Source organism: Equus quagga, chromosome 11 (assembly GCF_021613505.1).
Source record: "Equus quagga isolate Etosha38 chromosome 11, UCLA_HA_Equagga_1.0, whole genome shotgun sequence".
NCBI lineage: Eukaryota > Metazoa > Chordata > Mammalia > Perissodactyla > Equidae > Equus > Equus quagga.
In genome coordinates, this window is record NC_060277.1 from 56,874,357 (window position 1) to 56,890,301 (window position 15,945).

General features: G+C 63.9%; 1 protein-coding gene across 3 annotated transcripts in view; it reads left to right on the forward strand.

The window, feature by feature from the left end:
- Window positions 1-15,945, forward strand: part of RAI1 (retinoic acid induced 1) — a 118,609-nt gene that overhangs the window by 101,114 nt on the left and 1,550 nt on the right. For 2 of the 3 annotated variants that reach the window (XM_046675232.1, XM_046675234.1), the window contains 3 exons: window positions 1,070-6,601; window positions 11,077-11,170; window positions 15,765-15,814. In XM_046675232.1, the coding sequence (XP_046531188.1) occupies window positions 1,070-6,601; window positions 11,077-11,170; window positions 15,765-15,814 (5,676 nt within the window). Of the gene's footprint in view, window positions 1-1,065; window positions 6,602-11,076; window positions 11,171-15,764; window positions 15,815-15,945 lie in introns of all 3 variants that reach the window. The other variant, XM_046675233.1, reaches the window with a different exon arrangement.

Sequence of the window (15,945 nt, forward strand, 5' to 3'; positions counted from 1 at the left end):
CTGAGGGCTGGCCTGTTGTGTGAATCCAGTTGCTCTGCCCTGACCGGCCCGCAGCCCCTGCCCTGGGGTCTTCACCTGACCCAGGATCCTGTTTTGGGGCAGGTTAGACCCTGCCTGGGCCCCAGCTCCTAAAATCATCAACAGATGGGCCCTGGCCTGTGTGCCCTGGCCTGGTGTGCCCTGGCCCTGACCCTTCGGAGGCGGGTGGGGCCGACAAGGCAGGGCCTCATCACGCAGGAAGGGACTGCGGCTCCTGCCCCAGTTAGCATGTGCTCCCTCACTCTGTGCCCGTAATTTGTTTATGCACCTATATCAGAAACAGGAGGCAGGTGCCGCTGTCCTGCTTTGCGGGGAGTCAGAGAAGGGGACATTTTATGCCTACGATGGCTTGGTGGCCCCTAATCGACATCTGCTGGAAGGAACAGACAGATTCCAGATGGTGTGGCAGCGATAGAGGAGGAGTGCAAGCATGCGTGTGTGTGCGCGTGCGTGCGTGTGTGTGGGTGTGCGTGTGCATGCGTGCCGGCAGTCCTTGATGAGCAGCTTCTTGGGGCAGGGGCAGACCTTCCCCGGGCCAGCAGGGCTGGGTCACGCTTGAACACTGCCGCCCTGGGACTAGATTACAGGATCCTGCAGCCCTGAGGGACAAGGGAGCGAGAATTGCTCTGCTAAATGATTTTGAGCTGTCATGGAAGGGCTGGGAGTGGTGAGATTGAGGAGGGAGGGGAGGAGCCGGCCCGGACGAGGGTCGGGTGGCAGCTCCCCAGCGACCTGGTGCTGGGCAGGCAGTTTGCGCCTCCCTCCGCGGCAGTGGCCGTCCTTGGCAAGGCGATGTCAGAGCAGGGGTTACAGAGCACACCGCCCTGACACAGAAGTCGTCAATACGTGCACAGCTGGTGGGGAGGCTCTGGCGAGGGGAGACTATTAAGAGCTGCGGGGAGAGGGCCGGGCGGGGCGAGGGCGGGGAGGCTGGCTTTCTGAGGCGAAAGGAAATGGCCCATCTGAATCGCTCTCCCTCTGCCCCTCCCCTCCCCGCCCTCCCTGTCTCCCTTTCTCTTTTCACAGATAGCCAGCCCGAGTCATGCAGTCTTTTCGAGAAAGGTGTGGTTTCCATGGCAAACAGCAGAACTACCAGCAGACCTCGCAGGAGACACCTCGCCTGGAGAATTACAGGCAGCCGGGCCAGGCCGGGCTGAGCTGTGACCGGCAGCGGCTGCTGGCCAAGGACTATTACAGCCCACAGCCGTACCCCGCCTACGAGGGCGGCGCGGCGCCCACCGGCCCGGCCCGTGGCAGCAAGGGCCTGCCCTCCCAGCAGGCCCTGCAGGGGAGGCCGGCCTTCTCGGGCTACGGCGTCCAGGACAGTAGCCCTTACCCGGGCCGCTACTCAGGCGAGGAGAGCTTGCAGGCCTGGGGCCCCCCCCAGCCGCCACCCCCCCAGCCGCAGCCCCTGCCAGGGGGGGTGGGCAAATATGATGAGAACTTGATGAAAAAGACAGGAGTGCCCCCTGGTAGGCAGTACCCGGAGCAGGGCGCCCAGCTGCCCTTCCGGACTCACCCCCTGCATGTCCAGCAGCAGCTGCCACAGCCCCAGCAGCCCCTGGTGTACCCCAAGCTCCAAAGACAGAAACTGCAGAATGACATCACCTCGCCTCTGCCCTTTCCCCAGGGCGGTCACTTTCCCCAGCATTCGCAGTCCTTCCCCACCTCCTCCACCTACTCTGCCACCGGCCAGGGCGGGGGGCAGGGGGCCCATTCCTACAAGAGTTGCACGGCCCCGTCTGCCCAGCCCCATGACAGGCCGCTGACTGCCAATGCCAGCCTGGCCCCGGGGCAGCGGGTCCAGAACCTTCATGCCTATCAGTCGGGCCGCCTCAGCTATGACCCGCAGAAACAGCAGCAGCAGCAAGCCCTTCAGAGCCGGCACCATGCCCAGGAAACCCTCCATTACCAAAACCTTGCCAAGTACCAACACTACGGGCAGCAAGGCCCAGGCTACTGCCAGCCAGACACGGCCGTCAGGACTCCGGAACAGTACTACCAGACCTTCAGCCCCAGCTCCAGCCACTCGCCCGCGCGCTCTGTGGGCCGCTCTCCTTCCTACAGCTCCACTCCATCGCCACTGATGCCGAACCTGGAGAACTTCCCCTACAGCCAGCAGCCGCTCAGCACCGGGGCCTTCCCCGCCGGCATCACCGACCACAGCCACTTCATGCCCCTGCTCAACCCCTCCCCGACAGACGCTGCCGGCTCCATGGACACCCAGGCCGGCAACTGCAAGACGCTGCAGAAGGACAAGCTCCCGGAGAGCCTGCTGTCAGACCTCAGCCTGCAGAGCCTCACGGCCCTGACCTCGCAAGTGGAGAACATCTCCAGCACCGTGCAGCAGCTGCTGCTCTCCAAGGCCGCCGCGCCTCAGAGGAAGGCTGCCAAGAACCCGGTGCCCAGGACACCGGAGCAGCACAAAAGCCAGCACTGTAGCCCTGAGAGCAGTGGCTACTCAGCTGAGCCGGCGGGCACGCCGCTGTCAGAGCCGCTGAGCAGCACGCCGCAATCCAGCCACGCCGAGCCTCCGGAGGCTGACTACCTGAGCGGCTCCGAGGACCCGCTGGAGCGCAGCTTTCTCTACTGCAACCAGGCCCGCGGCAGCCCTGCCAGGGTCAACAGCAACTCAAAGGCCAAGCCTGAGTCCGTGTCCACCTGTTCCGTGACGTCGCCCGACGACATGTCCACCAAGTCTGATGACTCCTTCCAGAGCCTACACAGCAGCCTGCCGCTTGACAGCTTCTCCAAATTTGTGGCAGGGGAGCGGGACTGCCCGCGGCTGCTGCTCAGTGCCCTGGCACAGGAGGACCTGGCCTCTGAGATCCTGGGGCTGCAGGAGGCCATTGGCGAGAAGGCCGACAAGGCCTGGGTCGAGGCACCCGGCCTGGCCAAGGACACCAGCAAGCCGCCCTTCTCGCTGGAGAACCACAGCGCTTGCCTGGACGCCATGGCCAAGAACGCATGGCCTCGGCCAGGGGAGCCAGAGGCCCTGCCCGAGTCCCTGCAGCTGGACAAGAGTGGCAACACCAAGGACTTCAGCCCGGGGCTGTTTGAAGACCCTTCCGTGGGCTTCGCCACCCCCGACCCCAAGAAGACGACTGGTTCCCTCTCTTTTGTCACCAAGCCCACCCTTGGGGTTGCCACCTCGGACCCTGCCACGGCAGCTTTTGACTGCTTCCCGGACACAACCACCACCAGCTCAGCGGACAGTGCCAACCCCTTTGCCTGGCCGGAGGAAAACTTGGGGGATGCGTGTCCCCGGTGGGGGCTGCACCCCGGGGAGCTCACGAAGGGCCTGGAGCCGGATGGGAAGGCCTCGGAAAGCATCGGCAAGGAGAATGCCCACGAGGCTTCGGCTTGCCTGGGCTTCCAGGAGGAGGAGCCCTCCAGGGAGGAGGCCACCGTGCCCCGGGACTCCAAGCAGGAAGTGGCGTGTGGGGTGCAGGCGGCGGCGGGCGGGGCGCTGCGGTGCCCAGAGGCGGGCAAGGCCGAGCAGTGGCTGGAGGACGGCCAGCACTGCTGCTCCGCCGCAGACTTCGTGGACCTCCCGCTGCTGCCGCCCACGGGCAGGAAGGAGGACCTGGAGGCGGAGGAGGAGTACTCCTCCCTGTGTGAGCTCCTGGGAAGCCCCGAGCAGAGGCCTGGCATGCAGGACCCGCTGTCGCCAAAGGCCCCCCTCATGTGCACCAAGGAGGAGGTGGAGGAGGTGCTGGACCCCAAGGCCGGCTGGGGCTCCCCATGCCACCTCTCCGGGGAGTCCGTCATCTTGCTGGGCCCCACCGTGGGTGCCGAGTCGAAGGTCCAGAGCTGGTTTGAGTCCTCCCTGTCACATATGAAGCCAGGTGAAGAAGGGCCCGAGGGGGCGCTGGCTCCGGGGGACTCCACCACCCTCGCCCCAGATGCCTCTCTGGCCCAGAAGCCCAACAAGCCTGCTGTGCCCGAGGCTCCCATCGCTAAGAAAGAGCCCGTGCCTCGCGGCAAGAGTTTACGGAGCCGGCGAGTGCACCGGGGCCTGCCCGAGGCCGAGGACTCCCCGTGCAGGGCGCCTGCACTGCCCAAAGACCTCCTGCTCCCCGAGTCGTGCACAGGGCCCCCCCAGGGACAGATGGAAGGGGCGGGGGCCCCAGGCCGGGGGGCCTCGGATGGGCTCCCCAGGATGTGCACCCGCTCCTTCACGGCCCTAAGCGAGCCTCGCACACCTGGACCCCCAGGCCTGACCACCACCCCTGCCCCCCCAGACAAACTAGGCGGCAAGCAGCGAGCCGCCTTCAAGTCAGGCAAGCGGGTAGGGAAGCCTTCACCCAAGGCCGCCTCCAGCCCCAGCAACCCGGCCGCCCTGCCTGTGGCCTCTGACAGCAGCCCCATGGGCTCCAAGACCAAGGAGACGGACTCACCTGGCACTCCAGGCAAGGACCAGCGCTCCATGATCCTTCGGTCCCGCACCAAAACCCAGGAGTTCTTCCACTCCAAGCGGCGGCGGCCCTCAGAGAGCCGGCTCCCCAACTGCCGTGCCAGCAAGAAGCTCCTTGCCAACAGCCACCTACCCACTACGTTCAAGGCCTCCAGCAGCCCCCAGAAGGAGGGCAGGGCCAGCCAGCGGGCACGGGTCCCCAAGCCCGGTGCAGGCAGCAAGCTCTCTGACCGGCCCCTCACGGCGCTCAAAAGGAAGTCGGCCTTCATGGCGCCCGTCCCCACCAAGAAGCGGAGCCTGGCCTTACGGAGTGGCAGCGGCAGCGCCTGCGGCCTTGAGGTGGGCGCGAAGGAGGAGGGGTCCGAGGGCTCCCCACCAGTCTTCAAGAGGATGTCTTCTCCCAAGAAGGCCAAGCCCACCAAGGGCGGTGGGGAGCCCCCCTTGAAGCCCTTGCCCCCAGAGGCCCCCGATGGCTGCCTGAAGCTCCCCTCGCGGCCAGCCTTCCAGGGGGCCCTGAAGACCAAGGTGCTGCCACCGCGGAAGGGCCGAGGCTTGAAGCTGGAGGCCATCGTGCAGAAGATCACCTCGCCCGGCCTCAAGAAGTTCACCTGCAAGGTGCCGGGGGCCCCGCCTGGGACCACCCTGGGCCCGGCCCTCCCGGAGAAGGACCGTGGGCTCAAGAGTGCCGGGGGCAGCCTGCTGGGAGGGGAGGAAGGTCTGTTAAACGTGGGTGTGGGGCAGAAACTCCCAGGAGCTCCAGGGGCCGAGCCATTGTGCAGAAACCCCACCAATAGACCCTTCAAAGGCAAACTCCCAAACAGCAAGAAACTGTCCTCGGCCGACTGTCTCAAAACCGAGGCCTTCACGTCCCCAGAGGCCCTGCTGTCACGGGGAGCTGCCCTGGCACCTAAGAAGAGGAGCCGGAAAGGCAGGGCTGGAGCCCTCGGACTCCCCAAAGGCCCCCTGGAGAAGCGGCCCCACCTAGGCCTGGCTCCGCTCCTGACTCCCCGAGACAGGGCCAATGGCACGCAGGGCGGCGGGGAGGACAGCTCTGGTGGAGGAGGCAAGAAGCCAAAGATGGAGGAGTTGGGTCTGGCTTCCCAGCCCCCTGAGGGCCGGCCCTGCCAGCCCCAGACGAGGGCACAGAAGCAGCCGGGCCATGCCAACTACAGCAGCTATTCGAAGCGGAAGCGCCTCACTCGGGGCCGGGCCAAGAACACCACCTCCTCACCCTGTAAGGGGCGTGCCAAGAGGCGGCGGCAGCAGCAGGTGCTGCCCCTGGACCCTGCAGAGCCTGAAATCCGCCTCAAGTACATTTCCTCATGCAAGCGGCTGCGGGCAGACAGCCGCACCCCGGCCTTCTCGCCCTTTGTGCGGGTGGAGAAGCGAGACGCATTCACCACCGTGTGCACTGTTGTCAACTCCCCTGGGGAGGAGCCCAAGCCCCACAGGAAGCCGTCCTCCTCTGCCTCTTCTTCCTCATCCTCATGCTCATTCTCTTTGGACACGACGGGGGCCCCCCTGGCTACACTCCCCGGAGGCTCCGTGCTGCAGCCGCGGCACCCCCTGCCCCTCTCCTCCACCATGCGTCTGGGGCCTGTGGTCTCCAAGGCCCTGAGTACCTCTTGCCTTGTTTGCTGCCTCTGCCAAAACCCGGCCAACTTCAAGGACCTCGGGGACCTCTGTGGGCCCTACTATCCTGAACACTGCCTCCCCAAAAAGAAGCCAAAATTCAAGGAGAAGGTGCGGCCAGAGGGCATCTGCGAGGAGGCCTCGCTGCCCCTCGAGAGAACACTCAAAGGCCTCGAGTGTGCAGCTGCCGCCACTGCCACCGGGAAGCCCCCCAGGCCTGACGGCCCGGCCGACCCCGCCAAGCAGGGCTCGGTGCGCACCAGTGCCCGGGGCCTGTCCCGGCGGCTGCAGAGTTGCTACTGCTGTGACGGTCGGGGGGACAGTGGTGAGGAGGTGGCCCCAGCCGACAAGAGCCGCAAGCATGAATGCAGCAAGGAGCCGCCGGCAGAGCCTGGCGGGGACACCCAGGAGCACTGGGTGCACGAGGCCTGCGCCGTGTGGACGGGCGGGGTCTACCTGGTGGCCGGGAAGCTCTTTGGGCTGCAAGAGGCCATGAAGGTGGCCGTGGACATGGTAAGAGGCCAGCCCGCCGCGGTGGGTAGAGCTGGGGGTCTGCAGGCAGGCAGTGGGGAAGCCCCTATCTCCCCAGTGCTGTGGTTCGGGCCAGATGTAGCCACAGTCACAAATTAGGACCGGGGAAGGTGGGGGGAAGTGGAAGCCCAGCCCAGTTGAGGAAGGACACGCTCGCCCACCCTGCTCCAGGCCTCCCCTGGCAGCCCCGTGCTGCCTGCCCAGCCCAGTGCCCACCACACACTCACCTGGCACCTTCCTGCTCCAGTACTCCTGAAGCCTGCCTGGCCCCAGCTTCTCAGCTGAGATGCTGAGCCCCCAGAGGATGTGGGGCCTTCCAGAACTGGATGTTAGGGGTCTGCAGTATGGGCTGGCCCCGCTCCAGGACCTGTCTCCTTGGTCTCTGCGATGGAGGGGGGAAGAACCCCTCAAACAGCATGTGGTTGGAACGAGTCTCCAGCAGGAGGCCCCCAGGATCCCATGGCCCTCATCGTGCAGGGTGGCCTGGGAACCATCATGAATGGTGCTAAAATGCCCCTTGAGGGACTCCAGCCACAGAGGTCTGTGAGCGAGAACTTGAGCTGGGTTCTCGGTTCAGATCCCAGCACTGCCCCTCGCTCACTCTGTGACTCTGGCACGAGACTTGATCTCTCTGTGCTTCTGTTTCCTCTGTCTCTCAAGCGGGCATAATAGTTCCCACTGCAGAGGAGCTGTGAGGGTTGAGGAACTCATGCCCGTACAGCTGCTCTAGCCGCGCCTAGCCTGAGTGCCCATGAGTGTGGCTGTTGACGGTCCTGTGCTGGGCCTGGGAACATGGCAGGAGCCCCAGCTCCCTAGCACCCGCCGAGGGCCTCTGCTCCTCCCACCCTCATGGGGCTGCAGAGAGCCAGAGGGAGGAGGCAGCCCAGCCCTCGGACCTGTCTGCTGGCTGGCAGCGGAAGGGGCCTGGAACGGAGCGCTGGGCATCAGCTTCTATCCCTGGGGCCAGTGCTCCTGCCCCCCACACTCAGGACCCCATGTGGGCTGCCAGGCTCCTGGGAAGTGACGCTCCCTGGCACTGTGCGGCGCTGCCCAGCCCTTGGCCGTCAGCCTCTGCCTCGCCCTACCTGCCCCTTGCCCCACTTGCACACCCACTCCTTCTCGGTCCCCCAGCCCCTGCGCCGACCGTTGGCTGTGGGGGCCACCGGGGATGGGCAGCTGCGGCTGTCCATGCTGCCCGCGACTCCTTGTTTCCCATGCCTGACCTTCCGCTGCCCAGGGCGCGGCTAGAGACCCTCCATGCCCAGGTGCCTGCCCTGGCCTCCAGCCTGAGGCCTGACGGAGGGAACCCCGGCCCCGACAGGACGCCCCCTCTTCCCGGGCCCCTCAGCCCCTGGAGCGCTCCCCTCTTCCCTTCTGCTTATTTGTTTCCTTGGTCCTGCTGTCTCTGCTTCTCTCTCTCTGTCGCTGGATTCTTCCCAGCTGCCCTGAAATAGGTTCAAGTCTCTCCTGTCATTAAAAACCAATTCCAGCTGTCAGATCACCAGCCCCGGGCAGCCGCGTTCATGCTCAGCTCCTGGAGGCCTGTGTTCTCAGCCCGGCTCTGCGCTCTGGGCAGCCCTCCCCCACGCGGCCCACCGCCCACACACAGCCAGGGCCTCGGCCAGGCTGTGCTGCTTCTCCACCCTTCTCTGAGTGCTTGGCCGGATCCCCATCTTTTCTGAGTCCCCTGTACCTGGTACTGGCCTGGGCGAGGAGACGGCAATAAGTGCGGGTGAAGCCACTTGCTTTGGTCTCACCTACTGACTTACACTGAGGTCCTGCTGGACTGACAAAGCCAGTGGTCAGAACGGTGCTGTGCTCTCCTGGTGTCACACAGCTGGAATTTGGCCTGGGCAGCCTGTCTCTGCCTGCTGTGCCATACTCCAGAAGTGGCCTGGTAGCCTCCCGCTGCTGGGGACACATCTGGGCAGGCCAGACAGGCATTGCTGGTCACTGACAGCGTCTCCCTGCCTCACCAGAGGGGCTCAGGCGGGGTCTGGAGGGCCTCCGTGCCAGAGAGATGGTTCTCTGTGGGGCCTGGGGTCTGCAGTCAGGGCGCGAGCCTCAGGGGGGCTGTTAAAGCAGGTCCCCCCACCCCCAGGAGGAGTGGGCGCACTACAGAACACCCTGGAGGGACGGGCAGGTCGCCGTCGGCCCCTCGCCTCTGACAGCCCAGGCCTGCTCTTGGCGGCCTGAACCGCTGAGAGTCCCTCCTGCCTCGGCATCTCGGTAGCAGCACACGTCCTTGGAGTCATGCAGGTCCCGGTTCAGACCCCAGCACTATGGGGGCGGGCTCTGTGACACCAGCAAGTCGCTGCCCTCTGAGAGCATCAGAATGCAATCCCGTGAGCAGGGCTCCAGGGCTGCAGGGCTGCGGTGGCTGTGGTGGCTGGCCCCCTGGCCCCAGGCCCACCTGCCGTGCTTGTTGGTACTTCAGCCCCACTTTTGCTCTCTGGAGGAACAGTACTTCTCTTTGGGCTCATGGGGACCCCTCTTCCTTCTGTCCCCTCCTGGGAGCCCCCACACAACCTGCTGTCCCTGAGCCCTAGCATGCCCACCTCCTGGGACCTCAGATTCCTGTCTGCCCAGAGCCGCCGTGGGCCGCGTCTCCTCTCCTGGTGAGGCCTGGCCGGGTGCTGAGGCTGCGGGTGCACCTGTGACGGGGCGTCCTTAGGAGGCCGGTAGCACCTGCCTAGGCCCCGGTTTGGGCCCTTCGGCCAGCCAGGGGTCCTCTGGCAGGTTCACAGGCCACACCCACGCTGGCCCCGTGCCAGAGGGGCCTCCGCCTCTGTGCCTGGGTTCCTCCCTCCGGGGCTGGCCGGGCCTCCATGCACTGGGGCGCCAGGAGCCCCTCAGACTTTAACCCTTTAACCGTCAAAACACCTGTGGGCCGCTGGCGGGGCACACTTGGGACTGGTCTGGGACCCCTACTCGTGCTTCGTCAGCCCTTTGTGGGCCAGAAACCGGGGGGATGTTGGGCCCCAGAGCCCCAGGAGGTCTCAGCGCTGGCCAGAGGGAACTGCCCAGCCAGAGGCCCTGTGTGAAAACCTGATGCTCCAAAATGTACCCTGGTGCACCCCCCCACCCTCGGTGCCAGAGGGGGTGTGCCAGGCATTCTCAGGCTCCATCAGAAAGGGTGGGAGAAGGCTTTCTCACCGCTGGCCTCTCCCAGCTGCTAGGGGTGGGTCTCCCTCAGTCCTGGGGCCTGGGATGGAGCCCGCCCCTGCCCTGAGCAGTATGGGATAGTGATTGCCAGCCTGTGCTCCAGCCACGTTGCTGGGCTCAAAGTCCAGCACAACTACTTCTGAGCTGTGTGTCCTCAGGCAATTATTCAGCCTCTCTGAGCTCTGCCTTGGTAACCTGGGTAAAAGAATGTTAACACCAATGTCACAAGTTGTTATGAGGAGCAGCTTCCAAGCAGGCCTGGCTCATCATAAGCTACGGTTACTTGTTTCGGGGGCTTAGCGTCTGCACGCAGGCCTGCAGCCCTCCACTCTGTCCTGCGCCTCACTCCCACATCGAACAGGGAGGCCGTGGGTCTGGGGTCTGCGTGATTTGGGGCCCAACCTGTCCCTCTCTGGGCCTAGGCTTGGCTTCACTCTTTCAAAGGACCTCGGCCCTTGCCATCCTGTCCTGGCCACATCCCCCCACCCCAGCAGCTGGGCCAGGCACGGGCTCAGCAGACTGCATGTTTGAGACGCAGGGACGGCCGGCTGCCAGGCCGGAGGGCACAAGGTTTCCAGGACTCGCCATCTGAGGACAGGCTGTGCTGGCTCCTCCTGGGTCCTCGGGAGGGTGAAGGGGGCGCAGCCTGGCGCTGGGTCAGTGCTGGTTCCACAGCAGGGAAGAGTGGAAACCGTGCTCGTTGCCTTCCCTTCACTCTCACCTGGAGTGGGAGCCTAAAGGGGGGTTCATGACGGTCACTCGCCTCGAGGGCTGTTGGGAGCAGCCAGTGGGGAGGACACGTCTGTGCCGTGCCCCGGAAACACCCGCGCATGCCGGCAGGCAGCCAGAGCCAGGGTGGTGACAGGCATCACAAGTCCTTGTCCCCCGCCGGGCACGCAGCATCTCCTTGACTCCTCACGATTGTCCCCAGAGGAGGCCCCGTCCCCACTGCAGAGGGGGGCGTGGGGAGTGGGGGCGGCTCGGCTGAGGGCCCACAGTGCGGAGGGGCAGAGCTGGGATTCAAACCCTGGTCAGCGTGATCCCAAGACCCATATGCTTATCCACAAGGAGTCATTCCTTGTGGGTCGGGAGGGTCCCCCGACCAGTGCACCAGCCCAGGGGCTGCCGCAGAATCTGCCCTGCGGCATTTTCACCCCACGCTGAGCTTCCTGCTAACTGATTCCAGGGACCATTTCAGAGGCAGGAGGCAGGGACCGTGGGGGCTTGTCTGGAAAGCCCACGTGCCGAGCCCTTAGCCACACACTCACCTGTCTTCCCTCTCTCCTCACCAGACTTGTTCCAGCTGCCAAGAAGCCGGGGCCACCATTGGGTGCTGCCAAAAAGGATGCATCCACACCTACCATTACCCGTGCGCCAGTGATGCAGGTGAGAGCAGCCAGAGGGCACAAGCAGGCTCTGGTGGCCCCTTGGAGCAGTCTAGAGGACCCCAGGCACAGCTCCTCAAATGCCCCCCCATTTGACCTCTTAGCTTCCCTCCTCTCCTGTCCCAGCAATTCTTTATGTCTTCATCTCTCCCTCTACTGGGACCTGTGCATGGAGATGAGTCACTCCCCAGCCACCCACTTGAGGAATGCCTAGAGGCATAAATTACAAGATGGAGAGCTGTTTGAGGAGCTATCATTGCCAATAGGGTGCCAAGGGATGGGGAGAATTTCAGGCCTCGGAGAGGAAGGGATACTAGGGCTGGGCCTTTGAAGGCTGAATAGGAGTTCACTGGGCAGAGAAAAAGGGAAAGGCTGTACTTCAACAACAAAAAACTGAATGAGATGGGAGGAAATGAAGTTCAAAACAGACTCCTATTGGCTACAGGGAATAACTGTAGATGGTTTTAAGCAGAGCGATAGGGTCTGGAGGCAGGACTGGGCTTCCTGTGCATCCTCTCCCCACATTCTCTCCCCTCCCTCACTCATTCATTTGTCCCATGGGCATTTATTGGGCACCTACTATCACCGGGCACAGGGAATGACAGACTGTGAGGGCCAGAGAGATCCAGGAGCCGCAAACCTCATTGGCCAGGCGGGGAAACCCAGGCTCAAAGCCTTCCGTTATTTCAGCTAAAGAAAGACTGCTGACGGTGCCATTCTAGTCATTGATGAGACAGTGTTTTAGGGGTTTAGCGGCAGCTTTGGCCTGGATTCAAACCCTGGTGGCATCTTTAAGGTGCAGACCGGGGCAAGTGCCTTGGTGTCTCTGCGCTAGGCTTCCCCGCCGTCAAGCGGAGCTTCTGGGAATCCCTTCTCTGCACGGTGGTTTGCGGCAGGGAGGGAAACACTGAACACTGCCCAGGCCCCAGGCCCGACCTCTGGCCCCTCCCCCGTCCACCTTGCCCTCCGTCCTCTGGCGTGGAAGGGGGTGAAGTTACAACCTGCCTCACAGATGACAAGGCATAGGCATCCCCCGGCCGGACCCTCCCGCCGCCTGGGGACCAGCTGCCCCTCCTCCGTACCTGAATGCCTGCTGGCTCTCCCCTGGGCAGAGGGGACCCCTCCCTGTGCCCCACCTGCATGCCTGCCTGCCTGCCCGCCTGGTCCCGGCGGCGTCAGCCCCAGCCAGGCCGCCTGGGAGCACACACAGGACTCTGAGCGATGGCCATGCCTTGGAGAAGGCTGACATACCAGCACCCTGCAAGGAGGGGGCTAGCTGGAGGAGCACGTGAGGGTTCTCACTGGCTCCCCCCTCCCACTCTGAGCAGTGTGAACCAGATTTTAATGTGGCCTCAGGCACTTAACTAGACACGGCCTTCCTCCCAGTAATAGCTACACAAGTCGCTGCCCTCCTTCCGCGGCAGTCACCTGAGCACTTGCTCTGGGCCAGACCCTGCGTCAGGCCCTGCGCGTCTCCAGGTGCATCTTTACAGATAGGCTGCCTTACCCCTGGCCACGTGGCACGCAGACGGAACCAGGGCGTGACTGCCTGTCTGTCTTGCTCCACGTTGGTGCTCTCTCCCCAACTCCAGTGCTGCCCAGCCTCCTGGGGGGCCACATTTGAGTGGGACAGACAGGAAAGCCGTGGTCCTTGGCCAAAGTGATGGAGACCAGAGAAGGAGAAGAGGGGGTGCTGTGGGAGAGATTCATCCTGTCTGAGCTGGGAGGGAATACAGGAGGACTTCCGGGGAGGGGGGTGACATTAGAGCCAGGCCTCTAAATGTCAGGGGAGGCGGGCAGCAGATGGTTGGTGGTGGGTCATATATACCAGGCGTGGAGCAACAGAAGTTTTGCTTCAAATTAAGTCCTCGAAGGATCCCTATATAAGAGGGATTACGACAGGAAGTGGGCCGGAGGCCAGGCAGATGGGACACTGACACGATCAGAGCTGTGTTTAAAAAGAGCTAATGGAAGGCTGGCCCCGTGGCCGAGTGGTTAAGTTCACGCGCTCCGCTGCAGCGGCCCAGGGTTTCCTGGTTCGGATCCTGGGTGCATTCATGGCCCTGTTCGTCAAGCCATGCTGAGATGGCGTCCCACATGCAACAACTAGAAGGACCCACAATTAAAAATACACAACTATGTACTGGGGGGCTTTGGGAAGAACAAGGAAAAATAAAAAAGAAAATCTTTTTAAAAAGTAAAAAAAAGCTGATGGAGCGCTGCAGTCGTCCAGGCAGGAGAGGAGAATTGCCAGGTGCAGACAGAGCCGTGCATCCCAGAGCCCTTGTTGGCGCAGAAAGCGTAGGCCCTGGCGTGAGGGATGAGGGAGACGGCTGTGCGGAGCCGGACGGCCCAGCTTCCTCGCGGGGCAGGTCTGAGGCAGGGCAGGGTGTGCCCACAGTGGATTCGCTGCTGCTGCGCAGCTCATGGCCGTCCCAGGCCCAACGTAGCGGCTTAACCACCAATCCTTCCTTATTTCTCACGAGGGCACAGCTTGGCTAGCAGGCTCTGCTGACCCGGCTGGGCTCGGCTGGGTTCTGCTGAACTCACTCAGCAGCTGTGGTCAGCAGAGGGGGCAGCTGGGGCAGCCAGTCAGTCCAGCCCCTCTCAGCTCCATGTGGTCTCTCTCCTCCAGCAGGCCTAGGCTCAGGATTGCACAGGCTCCCTTGCTGCTTTCTGCTGGCCAAAGGAAGCCCCACGTCCGGCTCTGGCCAGCCAGGAAGGGCGAGAGTGAGAGGGAGCCGAGAGACTGAGCTGGGCAGCAGGAACCCCAGGCCTGTGTCAGTACCTTTCACCTACCGACCCCCAGGTCTGGCAGGTGAGGGGCTGGCTGAGGGATCTCCAGGTGTCTGGGTCACACTCTCAGACCACAGGGCACAAGGGCCGCCCTTCCCCTCTGCCCTGACCCACTAACCCTGCCCTCCATTCAACCGCATTAAGGAGCACCAAGTTGGAGCTAATCAGTGACTGCAGGAAGCAGTCTGTCCAAGCAGGAAGGGCTGGCCAAGGCCAGCACACAACGCGTCCTGTCCGAGCCTTTCCACACTCAGGCCCCGGGGCCACCTTGTCAGCTAGGTCCCAGATTGCCCAGGTCCAGACACCAAGAGAGAGGCCAGAATTGATGATCCAGCTCTCCCGGGTGGCTGCCCTCCCCACGCCCAGTGTGGATGCTGGGGGCTTACTGAGCAAGCTGGTTCTGGAAGTGGTGGCCTCTGACCCTTTGCTTCCGGAGACCCGAGCCCTTGCCTGTAGGGCTGCATGGGGTGGGGTGGCATGGGGTGGGGGGGGGCGACATGTGCGCGGCAGGCCTGGGGTTGCAGCCCCAGTGCTCCTTGGAAGGCGTGAGTTCAGTCCCAGGACCGTGTCCAGCTTGCCTGAGCTTAGGGAAGGGCAAAAGTGGTCACCCTCTGGCCCCGAGGGCAGAAGCTCATGGGCGGCGTTCAGGTCTGAGGCCCCCCCAGCTTCTGGCAGGGTTCGGGTAGAAAAAAGGGGAGACAGCCTCAGAGAGACCCGGAACCTTCCCAGCCCCGCTCTCAGGGCTGAAGATCTGTCTCCACTCCCTGCCCTGCCTGCCGACCACCATGCTGTCATGGTGCCACAGCACAGAGCCACCGCTGGTGGCCGCAGCGTGAGCAGGAGAAGTGTGCCGGGAGAAGGGGGCTCGCTCGGCCGGCTCGGGCCTGCGGCTCTTTGTGGGTTTGGGGTCTCTTCACAACAATGGCTGGGGAGGCAGGAGAGGGAGGAGGGTGAGCCCAGAAGGGCATTAGTGACGGTGGGCGGGGATTCCAGGGGAAGCCTGGGTCTCCCTAGGTGGAGCAGGCAGGGGAGTGGTGACTGGCGGAGGCATCGACGCACCCCTGGGCCAAGGCGGGCGCCAAGGACTGGCCCTGCTCAGCCATCTTCTCTGCTCCTGCAGGCGGGCAGTGCCCTGGGCTCTCCGATGGGATTCACTTAGACCTGAGACCTCGGTCCCCTCCGCCCCGGCCCCCACGCTCAGGTCTGCCTCCCACAGGCTCTAGGCCCCACGGGAACAAGCCCTGCCCGCTGTGGCGCTGTGAGCGCAGTGGGCACAGGCTCCTCCTCAGCCCTTGATGACGCACGCGGGGTTACAGCTGTGGAGCCTGGGCTCAGAGAAGGAGCTGGCACTTGAATCCAGACGCAGGACTGCACCTCGAAGTTTGTCAGCATGTGTTCGCTGAGCGCCCGCCAGGGTCGGGGCTTCTGGGGGGCCTCCTCTGGGAAGAAGGCAACGCTGGGCCGTGCTGGCCTTACAGTGGGGCAGAGACCATGAGCAAGTCAGCCGGGAGGTGGCGACAGTGTGGCCGGGCAGGGGGATGCAGAGAGAGGCAGGGGAGTGAGGTCAGCTACAGCCCATGGTCAGGGAAGGCCCCCGGAATGACAAGGAGTTCCAGGGAGGCTGAGGCGGAGGCCAGCAGGATGGAGGGCGGGGCTGGGGGTGTGGAGGGTTCCAAGCAGGGTCTGGTGTACTCTTTGCAAGGAGCCCCTGCAGCCCAGGGCCCACCTGGGCCCTGCGCTCGGGCCCCTGAGAAGCGCCAGTAGCTGCCCTAATCACCCGAACTTATTTTTGGTCACAGGTTGCATATTCATCGAAGAGAACTTTTCTTTGAAATGTCCCAAACATAAGGTAAGTGACCACAAGCCTTCCCTGGAGGGGGTCCAGGCTGGAGAGGGGCCCTCCCTCCTCGCTGCCCGCTGCCCTGCGGATCCCCAGCAGGCCCCAGCCCCGAGGGGGTTCTCCTCGCCCACCGCAGGGCC